General features: G+C 31.5%; 2 protein-coding genes and 1 pseudogene across 2 annotated transcripts; all 3 read left to right on the forward strand.

The window, feature by feature from the left end:
* Positions 1 to 238: 238 nt before the first annotated feature.
* LOC146954343 (uncharacterized) lies at positions 239 to 4,079 on the forward strand (annotated as a pseudogene).
* Positions 4,080 to 7,482: 3,403 nt separating this feature from the next.
* LOC146954344 (uncharacterized) lies at positions 7,483 to 11,129 on the forward strand. Its single transcript, XM_085744422.1, has 4 exons — positions 7,483 to 7,652; positions 7,741 to 8,109; positions 10,726 to 10,900; positions 11,067 to 11,129. The coding sequence occupies exons 1-4, from the start codon at positions 7,483 to 7,485 to the stop codon at positions 11,127 to 11,129; spliced, it is 777 nt and encodes a 258-aa protein (XP_085600548.1).
* Positions 11,130 to 14,007: 2,878 nt separating this feature from the next.
* On the forward strand, positions 14,008 to 14,899 carry LOC146954345 (uncharacterized). Its single transcript, XM_085755395.1, has 3 exons — positions 14,008 to 14,079; positions 14,176 to 14,526; positions 14,599 to 14,899. The coding sequence occupies exons 1-3, from the start codon at positions 14,008 to 14,010 to the stop codon at positions 14,860 to 14,862; spliced, it is 687 nt and encodes a 228-aa protein (XP_085611521.1). The 3' UTR covers positions 14,863 to 14,899.
* The last annotated feature ends 1,721 nt before the right edge of the window (positions 14,900 to 16,620 follow it).

Genomic DNA, 16,620 nt, shown 5'->3' on the forward strand with positions numbered 1-16,620 from the left:
AAAGAAACAATAAACCGAACCGATGCTAACCTCACTCTTCATTTTAGAAATATTATCCTTCCTCACACACACACATATTTGTGATTAAGCTCAAAATTAATTCATTCACTTTGTGATTAAGCTTAATTCATTCACTTTCTCCCATCATCATCTCATCTCATCCTCACAGTCTATTTCGTTTCTAATAAAAAAGAACATTAGACGTCAGTCTCACCTAATCTATCGTTCTTCACCGACGATGAGATTGTCCATCTCATGTTAGTTTTTCCATGTTAATTATATAGTTTGAAAAAAGAGAACATGGAAAACAAAGTTCTATGAAATATTTGAGTATATCTCTCTTAATATAAGAAGAGAAGATGTTGTGGAAAACCTCTTATTGCCCCAGCCTGGTTTATTGACAAATCACCAAAGTAAGGGTAAAATATGTCTATAAATTACTTTATTCAACCAAATCACCACAATTAACTAACATGATGTCATCTAACTAAATAATATGTTTGGTTCAGTTACTTTGCACACAAAAAACAGAAGTCACATTACATTCTAACAATAGGTAACCGTGTAAGTTGAGAGGGAAAAGAGAAACTCATTCAAATCTTTTTGTCAGGATATCATATCACTATTCCCAAAACCTTGGTCTATAACATATCATATCTATCTCTCTACCACTATCACTTTATCCCAACATCAAACTTTGAAAGGAACTTAATCTCTCTGCATTCCATGGCTAGTAAACACTCTTTTTTTTTATTTTCCATTATATTATCATATAGATCTGCTGATAATAACTTATATATGGTTTAATTGTTGTTTGTTTTAGAGCATTTTGTACATTATTTTTTGAAAAACAACTCCTTTTCAAAAGTTTTAACCTTATATATGGTTTAATAACTTATATATGGTTTATTTATTGTTTGTTTTAGAGCATTTTGAATTTTTTTTTTTTTGTAAAACAACTCCTTTTCACATGTTTTAACCTTATATCTGGTTTAATATTTTATATATGGTTTATTTGTTGTTTGTTTGAGAGCATTTTGAACATTTTTTTTGTAAAACAACTCCTTTTCACATGTTTTAACCTTATATCTGGTTTAATATTTTATATATGGTTTATTTGTTGTTTGTTTTAGAGCCTTTTCTAACTTTGTTTTTGTAAAACAACTCCTTCTCAATATATGTAACAAGATCCGTTTTTTAAACTGTTTATTGACATAGATCTCAAACTGGTTCTTTTATATATTAACCCTTTCTTTACAAGTCCGTATATATGATAGTAGAACTGCTATTTCCAATGTTAACTTATGTTATAATGTTTATTTATTTACCCGTTTGAGAAATGTTCTGTTTGTATCAGCTTTGGTGATTGAAAAGCCAGTTGAGTTTATTCAAGACATTACAGACAAAAAGGACCTTTGGAAGCTAGCTGTTAGGATCAAAGACAAATGGGTCGTTGTTAAGGATGGGAAGGAACACCTAGAGATGATCACTGTTGATGCCAAGGTTTGTTTCATGTTTTTATATTTTGATTCATTTTGTTTGTCAAACTATAATCATTTATTTATCAGTTCACCCTAACATGTTATGTTTATATCATAGGGGACTGATATACAAGTTATAATCCCTACTGGTTACAAAGTTATGGTTGACAAAATCCTACAGGAGAATTCAACCTACACACTAAGTAACTTTAATGTTTTGAAGAATGACCTAGCTTTCAAGGCATCTGAGCACAAATACAGACTAAGATGAACCGGTGGTTCCACTGCGGTTGATGTCAATGTTCACAATATTCCATCTCCTGGTTTGAAATTCAAACCTTTTGCTGAAATCTTGGATGGGAAGTGAAAACCTGATATATTAATTTGTTAGTTGGTTATTAATGTGTCACTACATATAATGCAGTATTAATAATCTTTTCTGTTCTTATTATGTGTGTAATCCATTATGCTAACTTATTAATGCATGGATGTAGATGTCATTGGAGTTGTTCCGGATATGGGTTTTTGTCAGCTTATTGAAGGAACCGAAAAAAAAACTACAAGTCAATTTTACAATGAAAGATCTGAGGTATATATCATAATAACCTTAATATGAACAAATCAATCGTCCATGTCTAACGTACAAAAACATATAACTTACTTGCAGTGACATATCCCTTAACTGCACGTTATGGGAGGAGTATGCTGGAAGGTTTATTTAGTTTAATACTGAGAGAAAAGTCAATGGTCCACTGATTGTTATGCTAACCAACTGCAAAGTGAAAGAAGAAGGTCTAATAAAATCTCTTAACGTAGTTCTTTCTCAACTATTTTTTGTAATTACATACTAATACTGAAACATATACTTTGAAATTACCAATATATTTATTTTTTAGGTCGCTTCCCGCTTAGTGTTTCAAACACTTACTCTTACACTAAGTTGTTCATCAACGTTGACATCTCAGAGATTAATCAGTTCAGGGATAGGTGGGTTTAAATTTTATGAATCTTCCATTCTAGCAACTTGCACAATGTTGGATTTTAATACTTTATAATGATGCCTTATAAAATCTATGTATCATCTAATGTTTTTACATTGACTTATTCAGCCTACCTAAAGACCAACAAACTCAGTCTCAAAGCCAACTGATGTGTACACAGTCAATGTCTGGTACACAAGTCAGTTCTGAGGAAGATCTGCTCTCTAATAACCAGGTTCTGCCACTTTCACAAGTGATCCAGCTTGATCAGGTTTGGGTTTGGTTTTCCGTTATAACTATATCTAAAAGTCAAAGTTCATATCATATTCAAACTGTAGGTAAGATTATATTGTTATGAGGCAGATGACATACTGTGTCACGGTTGCTAAGATTGAGAAGGTCAATTCTACAAAGAATGGATGGTACTATTTTGCTTGCCATAAATGTCCTAAGACTGCTAAAGGTGACAAACCTCCTTATACATGTGACGATGGCCACAACACTAAGACTGAAATTGTCAGGTACAAGCTTGATATATCACATATAAATCCTATTTTGTAAAGAGAACTCTAATTACTAATACACCATTATTTACCTAGATACAAGCTTGAAGTTAATGTGTCTTATGCTGTTGACAACACAACCTTTGTTTTTTGGGACCGCGAGGTTACTTAATTGTTGGGGGTTTCTGCTTCTCAGCTCCGCATTAACATGATCCAAGTTTGTAAAATGGTTATACCTCATCCACTATATCTATAATTATTATGTATTAGAACTTAGAGATTGGCATATATGTTTTCCTATATGTTTTGATCAGGATGGTTTAACTAATCGATTAGAGTACCCCCTCTTGATGGACGACCTTGCTGGAAAGACTATGGTGTTTAAAGTAAAATGGCAGCCAAGATGGAAATCAGCCTCTGTTGTTTGTTTTAAGGTTGGAAAACCTTTTGTTGATCAAGTCAAGTCTAGGTTCCCTAACTACCAAGTATATCTGACCTCTTAATATATAAATTCCATATTATAGAACTGAAATAATATATAACCTAACAATTGTAAGAATTGATTTCTATTATGTATATTTCATTTTAAAGATTGCTGAGCCGGAAACTCCTGAAGATGAACCAACTGATATGATTCAGAACAGCAATGCCCCTTTTCATCAACTGGATGATAATATCACCATCTCAGCGGTAATTTCTCATACGCACTTTATAAATAAGCTGCATGTTTTCTATCTATATTATTGTATGCATGATACCACAATAACTTTGTATACTATACTATACTTTGATATATAATGATGTTGCATGTTATCTATCTATATTATTATAAGTAACATACCACAATATTTAACAATACTTACTTTGATCTATAATGATGTTGCATGTGAACTATCTATACTATTATAAGCAACATACCACAATAACAAACAATAATTAGAAAGATCATTGATATTGCAATTGGTTGTATGCAGCAAGACGTATCTAGAACAGCAGAGAATGACCCTGAGAGTCTGAGTCAGATGACACCTTTTAGCAGCTTTAAGGTGCTTGAAGCTTCAAAAAATTGGGACACAATGACACAACTCACTCTCATGCAACCTATCTCTTGCTGATCATGCCACTCCTTCTCATGCAAAGCCAATAGATGACACTCTTCTCGCTGCAACCCAAGATGAGCCCATTCCTACCAGGCACTCTTCATCAAAGAGAGTCAAGCTCATCAAACAGGAGAAGAAATGACCGCTGCTCATGTGTTTATGTTTTTTGGAAGGATCATAATTTATGTTGAATGTTATCCTGCTTTTAGTGTCTTCAATGCCAATATTCATATCTGATCCTATTTTGTTCTATCTATAATGTGTTGTAATATTACTACTTATTTGTATTATCTTGGTTGATCATTTGATCCCAAGATATACGAGACTTATAGGAGAGTTTACCTCTTCATATCTACTTCATATGTTCAGTTCCCAGTCATATTGGTCTTATATCTTGCTCCATTATTTAATTGTCATAACCACTTTGGCCTATGATTGAATGAGGGAGGAAAACTGGTGTAAGATTTATTACAACATCAGCTGGTGGGTTTAAATTTCACCAAACTTATACTTTACAACTTGCATATTAGAGTTATATACTACTTTTTCAAAACATTTTATAATATATGTATGCCTGTGGGGTTATCACATTTCATACATACTATTTGACATTTTATAATAAATGTATGTTGAAGACACAATCATCCTATTAAATAGTTCATACATGCTAGAATAAATTGCTACTTACATTGCAAGTTGTTACATCTCTATATCATATTATCTCTTCATCTCCATTTATCATGTTAACCCCATTATCTATGTTAGCATCCATATTGTTATCTAAATTGGAATCAACCACATTATATTGGAGATTAGTTTTCTATTAAGTTATATTGGAGATTAGTTTTCTATTAAGTTATAAGGGTAAACAAACTAACCAAGTGGTATGTACTTCAGTCTCAAGTGGTTTACATGAATATTAATCATGTCTACATCCACTGTATATATTTATACATCAACTAACAGCATCCACGTAATAGGATTCATGAACTTTGAATGTTTGTGTATTACCACAAAAGTAAATCTACATACATATAAATACCATATACAATATATATATGTGTAGTACACTAATACGATGACATACATGTTTTCTACTTAAACTTTAATTTGTTACCTAACTTACTAACTAGCAAGATGTGCCCACCTTATTTTTATAATATTGTTTTATTAGTGTTAAGACAACTATCACTTTTGGACAAGACATTCACATATCACTCCCTTTATTCAGCTGCCATGCATTTAATGCCAATGTCTAACTTTTCCAAATAAATCTTACACGCAAGACCTATGGACTAATAGTTTACTATTACCATCATTTTCTGCCTTGACAACCACACTATATCATATGTAACACAGCTGTTAAATTGTCCTTTTTTTTTCCTTGGAGATATAATCTCAAAGATACCATGTTCATGTCCTTCTTTTAAAATGCAAGGTAGCTCCCTATTTACTTTTTCAACTTTTTCACCTCCATAATATACCTTTCTAATTCGTATCTCATTTATCAAAGCTTTTGTTTTTTTAAATTTAAATATTATTGAATTATAAACCATTGTGAATCCACATACTCCAATCCAAACACAACATCATTGTCTCATTATCACCCTCTATGCATTATAGAGACTTGATTACACTTCAGGAATTCTTCTACCATTTCAGGTATCGTCTCCCATTTGTTCTTCTTTATTTACACTCATGTTTTATCGTTATGTTTCAATATCATTCAAATGAACAAGCTGTTACCATATCAAAATGTATACATTCTATGTATTCCATTATTCACTCTTTCAAGTGCACATCATACATACTAAATTATTGCATCCCCAGTAATGATTAAATATGTTCATTAAACTTTCATACCCTCATAAAATAAATTTAGCTTGAACTTACATTAGTTAGTTTCTACTTTACGTCAATTTCTGACCATAAATCTCATATTATCACCCTATATGTGTGAAGCCTGTTTTTTAAGAAGTCCATTTCACAGATTATGAATAGAGATAAAGATTCTCTTAAAACAAAGACTGCTCAAGCTAGGATTAGAAGATTGTCATTGAGAAAGAACAAGAATAGTAATGCATCACAACCGAACCAAAAGAAACCTCTTTCTGACATTACTTCTGCTACGGTTAACAAAACACCTACTACAAATGTTCATACATTCAAAGGTAAAAAACCTAATGTAGAACATAAGCAAGATACTCCTCTCAGACCAATACAAGCAAGAAGAAGTGTACATGGGTTAAAAGTTAGTGAGATTGGAAATGAAGCTGTTAATCCTCTCCCAAATTGTGAAATACAGAAAGAAGTTAGGAACAAGCGATCTGCAGACTCACTACCCAAAACAGACATTCCTGTTAATCACAAAAGAAAGGTGCATACTAATCATATTCCAGATCTTATAACAACACCTATCACAATAGGTAGTGTTGTTCACAGTTCTCCACCTATTCATTCCAAACAACATCAATTCTCAGATGATGAGACCACCACGATAGTCCCCCTCCTGTGATTTGGAATATAATAATAGTCTGTTGTTTTATAAATATCTTGATATTTGTGTTAAATATGATTGATGTGGCAATGCTTATATTTGGTGATTTGATATGGTGACGTTTATACTTGATGATTGGATTGTGTTGATGTTTGATGATTTCTTCTAAATGTGATTTGGTTTGATACGGTATTTAAACTTGATTTCTTGCGTGTTCTTTTCATTTATTTTATACTATTACATGTTCTCGAAACTCACCCCTTCGTTGTTTGTGTTTGCTGGCTTGGCGCTGCGGTTGCGAAACCGTAGTTCTATAGGTTATGAGTCTTGGAGTCAAGTACATGCCTTCCATGAATATTTGTATTGTGTCGTTGTTAATTTGGGAAAAAGCTCCGCTCTGATAGTGACACTAGGAAAAGGATATGCTTACTTATTTAGTTTTGTACAAGAAAATCATTTTCTATGATGTAAAAGAAAAGTATTATATTTTTCAAGGAAGTTAAATGTGAATTATGTTTGTTATGATTCAATGTGGTATCCTAAATCATGTGGAAGAATTCTTATATGAATATAAAAGTTTTTATTTGGCAGTTTCCGCTGCAAATCAAACTCAGTTTTCGAATAAATAATAATAATAATTATTTTTGGGATTTAGGGTGTCACAGTGACCCTGTTTGAGAGTGTCCAAAATGCTGAGCACTCATGTGGTATCAAGAAATGAAAAATAAACCAAGGAATACTACTATTCCTAAGTTTCAATTATGTTGTGGTACTGGCAAAGTACAACTCCCACTGTTAGAACAACCACCAGCAGTACTTCAGGAGCTCTTATTCCAAAACCAAAGCAAACCTAGCAAAAACTATCAAAAAAATGCAAGAACATATAATGCTATGTTCTCATTTACATCTCCATGGATGAAAATGGATACAATTTCTAACAATGGAAGAGGCCCACCTAATTTGTGGATTCAAGGTCAAGTCTGCCACCGTATTGGATCATTGTTACCTTTGCCAGGAGAACGTCCTAAATTTACTCACTTGTATATCTATGACACATATAATGAAATTGAAAATAGAATGGACAGTTTTAGGTACATCTTATTTATTACACATATGAATTTTATTTTTACCACATAGGTGTTGAAATTAATATACTTAACATTACTTTTATCATGCCAGAGACAATAAAGATATTGATGAAAACATTGTCAAGGCACTGAAAGATATGCTTGATATCAATAATGTTAATGCTAAGGCTTTCAGAATGGCTCGAGATATCTTTAAAGAAGGACCTGTCCAAGATGTCTATTTGAAACTAATCTCTGAAAGGAAGACTGACGGTAGAGTCTACAACAAACCAACTGTTTTGGAAGTTGCTGCACTAATTGCTGGTGATGTTGACTCGGCTGAGAGAAGAGATATAATCATGCAAAGTCAGTTGAGGAATTTACAAAGAATTGATGAATTCCATGCGAGTTATCTTGGGTTTCAATATCTACTTCTATTTCCTTATGGTGAAGATGGTTATCGTCCTGACCTTTTGCATAGGTACATGCATGAAACTATTATTACTAGCCACAACAGGCTAACAATCAAAGCTTGGCTATCCTTTAGAATTCAAGCACGAAAAATGGAAACAATGATTTTGCTATTTTCCAAGAGACTATTTCAACAATTTTTGGTTGATGGCTATACAATGATGAAATCAGAATGACTCAATTGGCTAAGGAGGAATCAATCCAAATTGAGAGTTGGTAAGTATAGACAGCTTATTGATTCCAACAATGGTTTTAACGAAACTCAAAATACTTTCCAAGGAACAAGAGTAGTCCTACCATCAACCTTCGTAGGGAGTACGAGATACATGGATCAGTTGTATTTTGATGAAATGACAATATCAAGTGTTATTGGTTTTCCAGATTTATTTATTACTTTTACATGTAATCCTAATTGGCAGGAGATTACAAGGGAATTGAGAAAATTCATTCTGAAACCACAAGATCGGCCAGACATCATTGCGAGGGTATTTAAAATCAAATTTGATGAGCTCATGAAAGACTTGACCAAAAGCAATGTACTTGACAATGTTTTGGCATGTAAGATCTCTAATTCAAATTTCAATCTAAATCTATATTACATAAATCGTATTCATTTAAATTTATTACTATGGTCTGCTTTGTTTAAACAGATATGTACACAATATAGTTTCAGAAAAGAGGCTTACCACATGCTTACATTCTTATTTTTCTACATCCTTCAAGCAAGTATCCAACACTTGAAGATAATGAAAAAATCATTTGTGCAGAAATCCCTGATCCGACCAAGCACAATGATTTGTACCAGTTGGTCAAAAGTCACATGATACATGGTCCGAGTGGTCTTGCTGGATTGTCATCACCTTAAATGAAAAATAACAAGTGTTCAAAATACTTTCCAAAAGCGTTTACTGAGCGTACAATTGTTGATCAAGATGGCTATCTTGTTTATAGAAAAAGGTCAAAATCATTTACGGTTGAAAAAAATGGTATTACCTTAGACAATAGATATGTTGTTCCATACAACACAACATTGTTGCAGAAATACCAGGCTCATATCAATATGGAGTGGTGTAACCAGAGCACATCAATCAAATACTTATTCAAATACATCCACAAGAGATATGATCGCATTACAGCCAGAATCCTCCCTGCACATCATCATGGAAGAGCTATTAAACAACCTGTTGATGAAATAAAAGAATATCTAGATTGTAGGTATATATCTCTAAGTGAAGCCTGTTGAAGAATATTCTCTTTTAAGATTCATGGCAGGAAACCCGCTGTTGAACGTATGTATTTTCATTTAATTGGTGAGAATATCATATACTTTACTGACCATTCCAAAATGGAGAAAGTATCACTGAGTCCATGTTCACTGCTTGGTTACAAGCAAACAAGGGAATTAACACATGGAATTAACAGTAAAGGAATTAACATATGGTCAGTTTGTTACCAAATTTGTATATAGCAAAAAGAATAGAATTTCGACACAAAGAAAAAGGGGCTTTACTATTGGCAGATTGATATGGGTCCCCCCAACAACAGGGGAACTATTCTACCTTAGGTTAATGTTAACTTTTGTTAAGGGACCAACATTATTTGAAGAGATTAGAAAAGTTGGTGATGTTCAATATTTGAGCTTCAAAGATGCTTGCTTTGCCATGAGATTCCTAGATGATGACAGGGAATTCATTGGAGCAATTCGAGAAGCATTTCAGTGGGGTTCAGGATATTTTCTAAAGAGATTGTTCGTTATTATGCTTATTTCTGGAGCTGTTAATAGACCATGCCATGTCAGGCACAGCACGGTCCAATGGTTGTCTGACGGGATATTGCACACTCAACGTGTTTTGACAAATAATAAAGGTATCGACACAACTATATCATTAATTTATAATATCATCCACGTAATTCATCCAATTAATCATTTTAATCAAATATTACGTTGTTTCAGAATTGATGCTAAATGAAGAGCAACTGCACAATTTAATTTTGATTGAAATTGAAAAGTTATTGCAATCAAGTATGAGAACTTTGAAGGAATTTCCTTCTTTGCTTTATCCTAAAGGATACATACAAGATCAATTGGGTAATAGGCTTATCTATGATGAGAGAAGTTATGATACTACGACACTGAAAGTAGAACACCAACAATTGTTTTCAACACTTACATGTAAAGTTAAACTTAACATTTTTCATTCATTTCAAATTATTTATAATATTTATAACAACACTACAACTAATGTGATTATGTCATGGATTACAGATGAACAACACATCATATATGACAAAATCATGTTGTAGGTGGCAAGGCAAAAAGGAGGAGTATACTTTTTGCATGGTTATGGTGGGACAGGGAAAACATTTATGTGGCGTACACTAGCAAGTGCATTAAGATCCAAACATGAAATTGTATTGACTGTGCCACAAGTGGGATTGCATCATTGTTATTACCAGGAGGCCGAACTGCACATTCTAAATTTAAAATTCTTGTTTTTATTTTTGATAACTCAACCTGCAAGATTGATCATAATAGTGATTTGACTGAAGTTCTTCGACAAACCAAGCTAATCATATGGGATGAAGTGCCAATGGCTCATAAATATACATTTGAATGTTTGGACAGAACACTTAGAGATATCATGAGTGATGAGGATAACAAATGTGAAATTATCTTTGGGGGTAAGGTTGTTGTATTTGAAGGGGATTTTAGGCAGATTTTACCTGTTATACCTAGAGGTAACCGTTCAGACATTGTACATGCTACAATAAATGCCTCTTATATTTGGGACCATGTTCAGGTACTAACTTTGATAAAAAAAACATAAGACTCAAACATGCAATCGACCAATCCTTATTTCATAACTGCATGCAACAAAGACCAGATTATTTTTTCCCTTTTCCTAACTTCTTTTTATTCCTTTTACTTCCTTTTGTTTTACTTATTTCTTTTTTTATTTTATATAGATCATTGCAGAATTAGATCATTTATTTATTGCAGAATATTACAATGAACTTGACGAACAATAGTTATTGGTTGATGACAATGGAAATCAACATATTGTAAAATTCAACCAATGTCTTACAATACCTCATCTAACCCAAGGTTGGGGTCCATTGGGAGCTTATTATGAACTGAATGATTATGATCTAATCTCTTTTACATATTTAGGCAATAGTAAGTTCAAAATACATATATTCCATGGACCCATTCAAACCAATGAATTTCCTCGATTTCATAAGATGACTACTTCTATAACTCGCAATCCAACATTTGTTGTTTTTGTTCAAGATGTTCAAAATATTGAAGCAAAATTGGTATGTATTTGCATTATTTATATTTATTCATAATTTTTCATTTCAATTATATTGCATTAGAACATATTTCTTCAATAATTTTACATTTTTTAATTTTTTCATAATTATCTTTCTCTTTCAGACTTTACCAACAAAATTTGGAATTTTATTGAAGAACAAAATGCATAGAGTTAAGATTATGTGGACTATCACATAATATAACTACTTGCAAGTTAGAGTTTGAAGAAAACGATACGGTTGTCAAGATCGGCCGAGGCTGGACTAAGTTTTTCCTCAAAAATAATCTTTACGATAATTATATATTGGAGTTCAAATGCGACTCCATATGACATCAAATATTGTAATTGTTCTCATTTATGATGAAACTTTCATACACTTTTTTAAATTATATTTTGTATTTCCTGAACTTCTATCTTATTATTTATTATAAACATTTCGTTGTCCAATAGGTACATATTTCACATTTCTAATAATTTTGCTTCCTTAATTACATTACATATAACTTCATCATAACAACATCGATAAACATTATAAGACTTCAATAAACTTCAAAAATTAACATTACATGAAAAATACTACAACATCATAAAAACTTGCACCACATTCATATTTGTTACATTCATCACAACCATGTTTATTCAACAACATAATACACCATAAAACAAACACATAACATAACACACTGTAGAGACTAAGACAACACACACACACATACACACACATACACTTAATTGCAACCAACTTTTTTGACTTTCATATTTTTTGCATTGTTGCAAACCATTATATCCAATCTATCACCAATTACTAGACTCCTTACTTCAACATAATCTTGCCATTCTCTTGCTATGTATTTTTCACTACAGTCTTCATCATCTTCTTCAATCTCACAACTACATGAAAAACCAACATCCTCATCAATTAACTTAATATTTATCTGATTAGGATACAAACACTCTTGACTAATATTCCTGGGAATAATCTGTGGAGACAATTATATTCAAATTGTTATGAATGATTTGTAAAGGTAATGTAAACTCCTTTCAGCCTTACATATCCATAAAATATATATATGCTTACCAGCACACATCGGCCATTAACGCCAGATTCACCTACAGTCAGCTGCCATGAGTCACTCCTTACCTTATATCCACTTTTTCTGCTAAACCACAAACTCAAGATGGCTTTGACAAAACTGTTTTTCAAATGAAACAGGATCATAAGTTGCAAGATATTGTGCATAGTTTGGGTCAATTTCATCACTTCATAAATGGTTTTTTGAAAAATACTCAGTACAGCGCATTATAAGTTAAATAATTATCCATTATTACATTAGTTATGCAAATATCTACCTATAATATATCATTCATAATAAATTTAATATTATTTATCCAATAAATAATGGCTATAACCCAACTTATTATATCTGGAACAATTATTGGAAGAAGAACCCATCTCAAATGCTTTGTAAATGACGAGTTTGGTATATTATATAACATATAACAGACATAAACTTATGCAACTCTAACTCAATACAACTACTTCTTATATATCCTCTATACATGGATTTTTTTTTATTATGAGTTATGGTGGTAGGTATGATAATGAAAAAATCAATTTTTGTCAGTTGAAATAAACAAATTTAATTGACTTTTCCATTGAAACTCTACTTTATCAGTTTTCAATTAAATCTACTATTGTTTTTATAACAACACTACAAATTTCATGCAAGTGGGGTCTATTTCATATTGTATTTGTAACTACACTATACAAACAAACGTTCAAAAACATTCAATCAAAACCATGTGCATTCTTACAACTACAATAGTATAGATTCCTGACAAAATAATTCAACACTACAAACGCTTTAAAGTTGGTCCATGTTACCAATTACTTATTCCTGTCCTTATTATAAAAATTAGTTGTCTTTTTAGATTCTTTGAATAATTAATGTATCATTATAAATATAGATTGGATACATCACTTACACAATGAAACTAAAAAGTCATTTGTTTGTTATAATAAGTACCGGAGGGAGTAAAAAAATATCGACAAAACATGCTCAATAGTTAACTCCATACCCTTCCAAATATTGTGGGGTAAAAATGGCCTGCAAATCCTGATTTTTATTTCGTTCTACATTTATTTTTTTCAAATATTGTATATTTTTTAACAATTCTTGACCACTTTACATGATATTTTATATATTTATCAAATTTGATGTTCACACCATTAAAAACCCTCGATATTTTATATATTTATACAAACTTATCTTACAATTTCTCAAACTGCCAATCGTTATAACCCCTATTCAACTATTTGTATTTTCAAATCAAATTAATAGCAACCTCACCCATAAAACTATGTCATTTAATATGGTTTTATTGCTACAACCAACTTCACTGCATATGTTTATGAGGTTTGTTACCTCAACAATCACGTTAACATTGCTTTGATCATATCTTTAACTTTCCTGATTTCCTATATTTTTTAAATTTTGATACTTCAATATTATGAATACTAATTGCTAGACACTCCATCTGGGTCGCCAACAACATCGTTTATATTTTCTTTTGCTTACATTCACAAAAAAATGACATATATTATGACCTTGTATCACAATCCTCCAATTGATAATTTTTGCGCTGTCAAGTTATCTATTCAGGTAATATCAAAATACTCAATTGGTTACATGTTTATTCTAAATTGTTTTTTTCTACCATATTTATACTCATTCTAATAATATCCTATCAAAATCTAGAACCATGTCGAAGTTGATCCCAAATTTGTAGAAAAATACAAAGATGATCTCCAAGACCCATGGTGTATTATGAACATTGAAGGTGGAATGCACCAAATCAAATTCAAAATTAGCTTATACAATCCTACTTTGAAGGATGGATGGGATGAACTCCAACAATATCATCATTTTCCTGATACTGTTGACATTATTTTTGGATATTATGGAAATAATCTTTTTAAAGTTATAATGTTCAGAGAAGTTTTTTGTTGTACCAAAATCCCAGCTTTTCATAATCGCATTATGTATCCAAATGAAATCCTGCAATTTGATATCAAGATTTCTGAGAATGACTTAACAAGTCCAATAATGGTACTTTTTCAATTTATATACTTCATTTTTTTTTATTTCAATATATGTTTATTTATCTATTTTTTTTCCCAGATGTTGCCCAACATTTTTGGGACCTTTCTTAAGAACGACTTTCGCAGTCTTCTAACTTGGTGTTGTGATGATGGAACAATTCACTTTGTAGACATTGTTGATTATGCTAATGACTTTGTTAATGATTACAATGAAGAGTCTAATACTGGAATTCAATGGAATGATTTCTTACTCAGCAGTTACATTGTTCCAGGACAAACCCTAAGATTTAAATTTGATATTTCAACTACCTATATGTGTCATGTCTTTGCTATTGATGTTTAGTTATTTCTATTTCTAATATAGTAAACTAAATTGTTGCGGTATATACACTTTTATGGTGTAAACTTATATTTATTCCTATGTCATATAATTATTCGTATTTTATTATGCACATCTATATAGTTACCTTTTTTTATATTCTTTTCTGTCATTAAATCAATTACATCAATTAAATTCATAAATTCTAAAAAATATCAGTACAATACTAAGTTTTAAAACTTATTATAATGTCTATCATTTTTTCATTCTTTTATTATTCTTCAAACCATACAAGTTTTTTTATACGAATCTTTTACTATTTTCAATATCAAAATTTTAACTACTAAAATTAACTTTCAATAATTAACAAACAAAATCATTAATTGTAATGTTCCGACTACCAAAATCGTCCTCAACCAACCAGTACCCATGCGGATGCATCAACCAATGAATTACCATGGCCATAAATCTAATTTATAAACTAATACAAACTATTTACATAACCTAATAATTATATTACATCAAAACTATTATAAATATCAATCGATGGTTTACGAATAATAAACGTTTACTGTACCCATGCGTCAACACGGGTATGTTACTAGTTGTATACATGAAATACAAATTTGGAAAAATATGAATTTTTTTAATTGTATTTTCAATTAAACCGATCAACCGAACCGATCCAAACCGAACCTTTGCACCCTTACTCATGATCTGAAAGACTACAATGAAAGCGTTTTCATGACCAAAACTGTAACATACCAATTTTTAATATTAGTTTATTAATATTATTTTTAGGCGATATTAGTATTATTTAGAATCTATTTTGTTTGCTTGTTTTATTATAACGTGGACGAATTGATGAGTTAGTTGATTTTAAGTGCGATGATATTTTTGAGAAATTAAGGAAATGGAGGTGTATGAGTAAATAAAAGGTTTAAGTGAAGTAATTGTGTAGTGTTTTATTTTTAGGATATTTTTCAGTCATTTTATTTAGGTTTTGATCCAATTTAGAGGAGTTTTACAACGATTGCCCTATGGTTTACCGAAGATTTTGTAATGTTTTCATTTAGAGTCATGTAATTTTAGTTTTCTCTAAACCATGAAATTTTTAGGTGTTTTTGATGCAATTCAATGCAAAATCATCCAAATTGGCAAAGAAAAGCACATCATGATGATTTGGGAAGATAATGGATGAAGATTCAAGAGGCCTCTGAAGACATTGCAAGATGGATAACTTCTATTCTGATTCCCAAGACAAGTTCCAAGAAAGAAACTACTCAAAAGACTAAGAAACAGGCAAAAACGCCCAAGAAACATGGTATGGAAGCCTCGAGGGTGCGATAAAGCAGTGCATAATTGAACTGCTGAAGGTGCACATACAAGGCGCGCCACCCTACACATGCATGGGGCGCATGCGCATCCAATAAAAATCCCAGTTTTTCAGCCTAAACCCACTTGGAAATCAGCCTATAAATACATCTCTCATTCATAATTATTCATCCAGAACGAAGTGGCTCAAGAGGAAGGCAAGCGTTAGAAGATTCAAGGAAATAGTCTTTCTCCTCATCCTTAGTCTATAGGGTATGTTTATTTCTTTTGTAATATTCTCTTTAGTTACGATAAGTAGCTAAACCCTAATTTGATAGGGTCCTAAGATGAACCTCTATTTATTTGTTGGATCTTTTAAATTCAAATTTAATATTCAGTTATGTTATAATTTATGTTTAATATTCTTATGCAAGAGTCTTAATGCTTTCATAGACCTGGGGAGTGTGA

The sequence above is a fragment of the Medicago sativa genome, chromosome 1 (assembly GCF_051527215.1).
Source record: "Medicago sativa cultivar Bolivia chromosome 1, Bolivia_mono, whole genome shotgun sequence".
In the NCBI taxonomy this organism is placed as follows: Eukaryota; Viridiplantae; Streptophyta; class Magnoliopsida; order Fabales; family Fabaceae; genus Medicago; species Medicago sativa.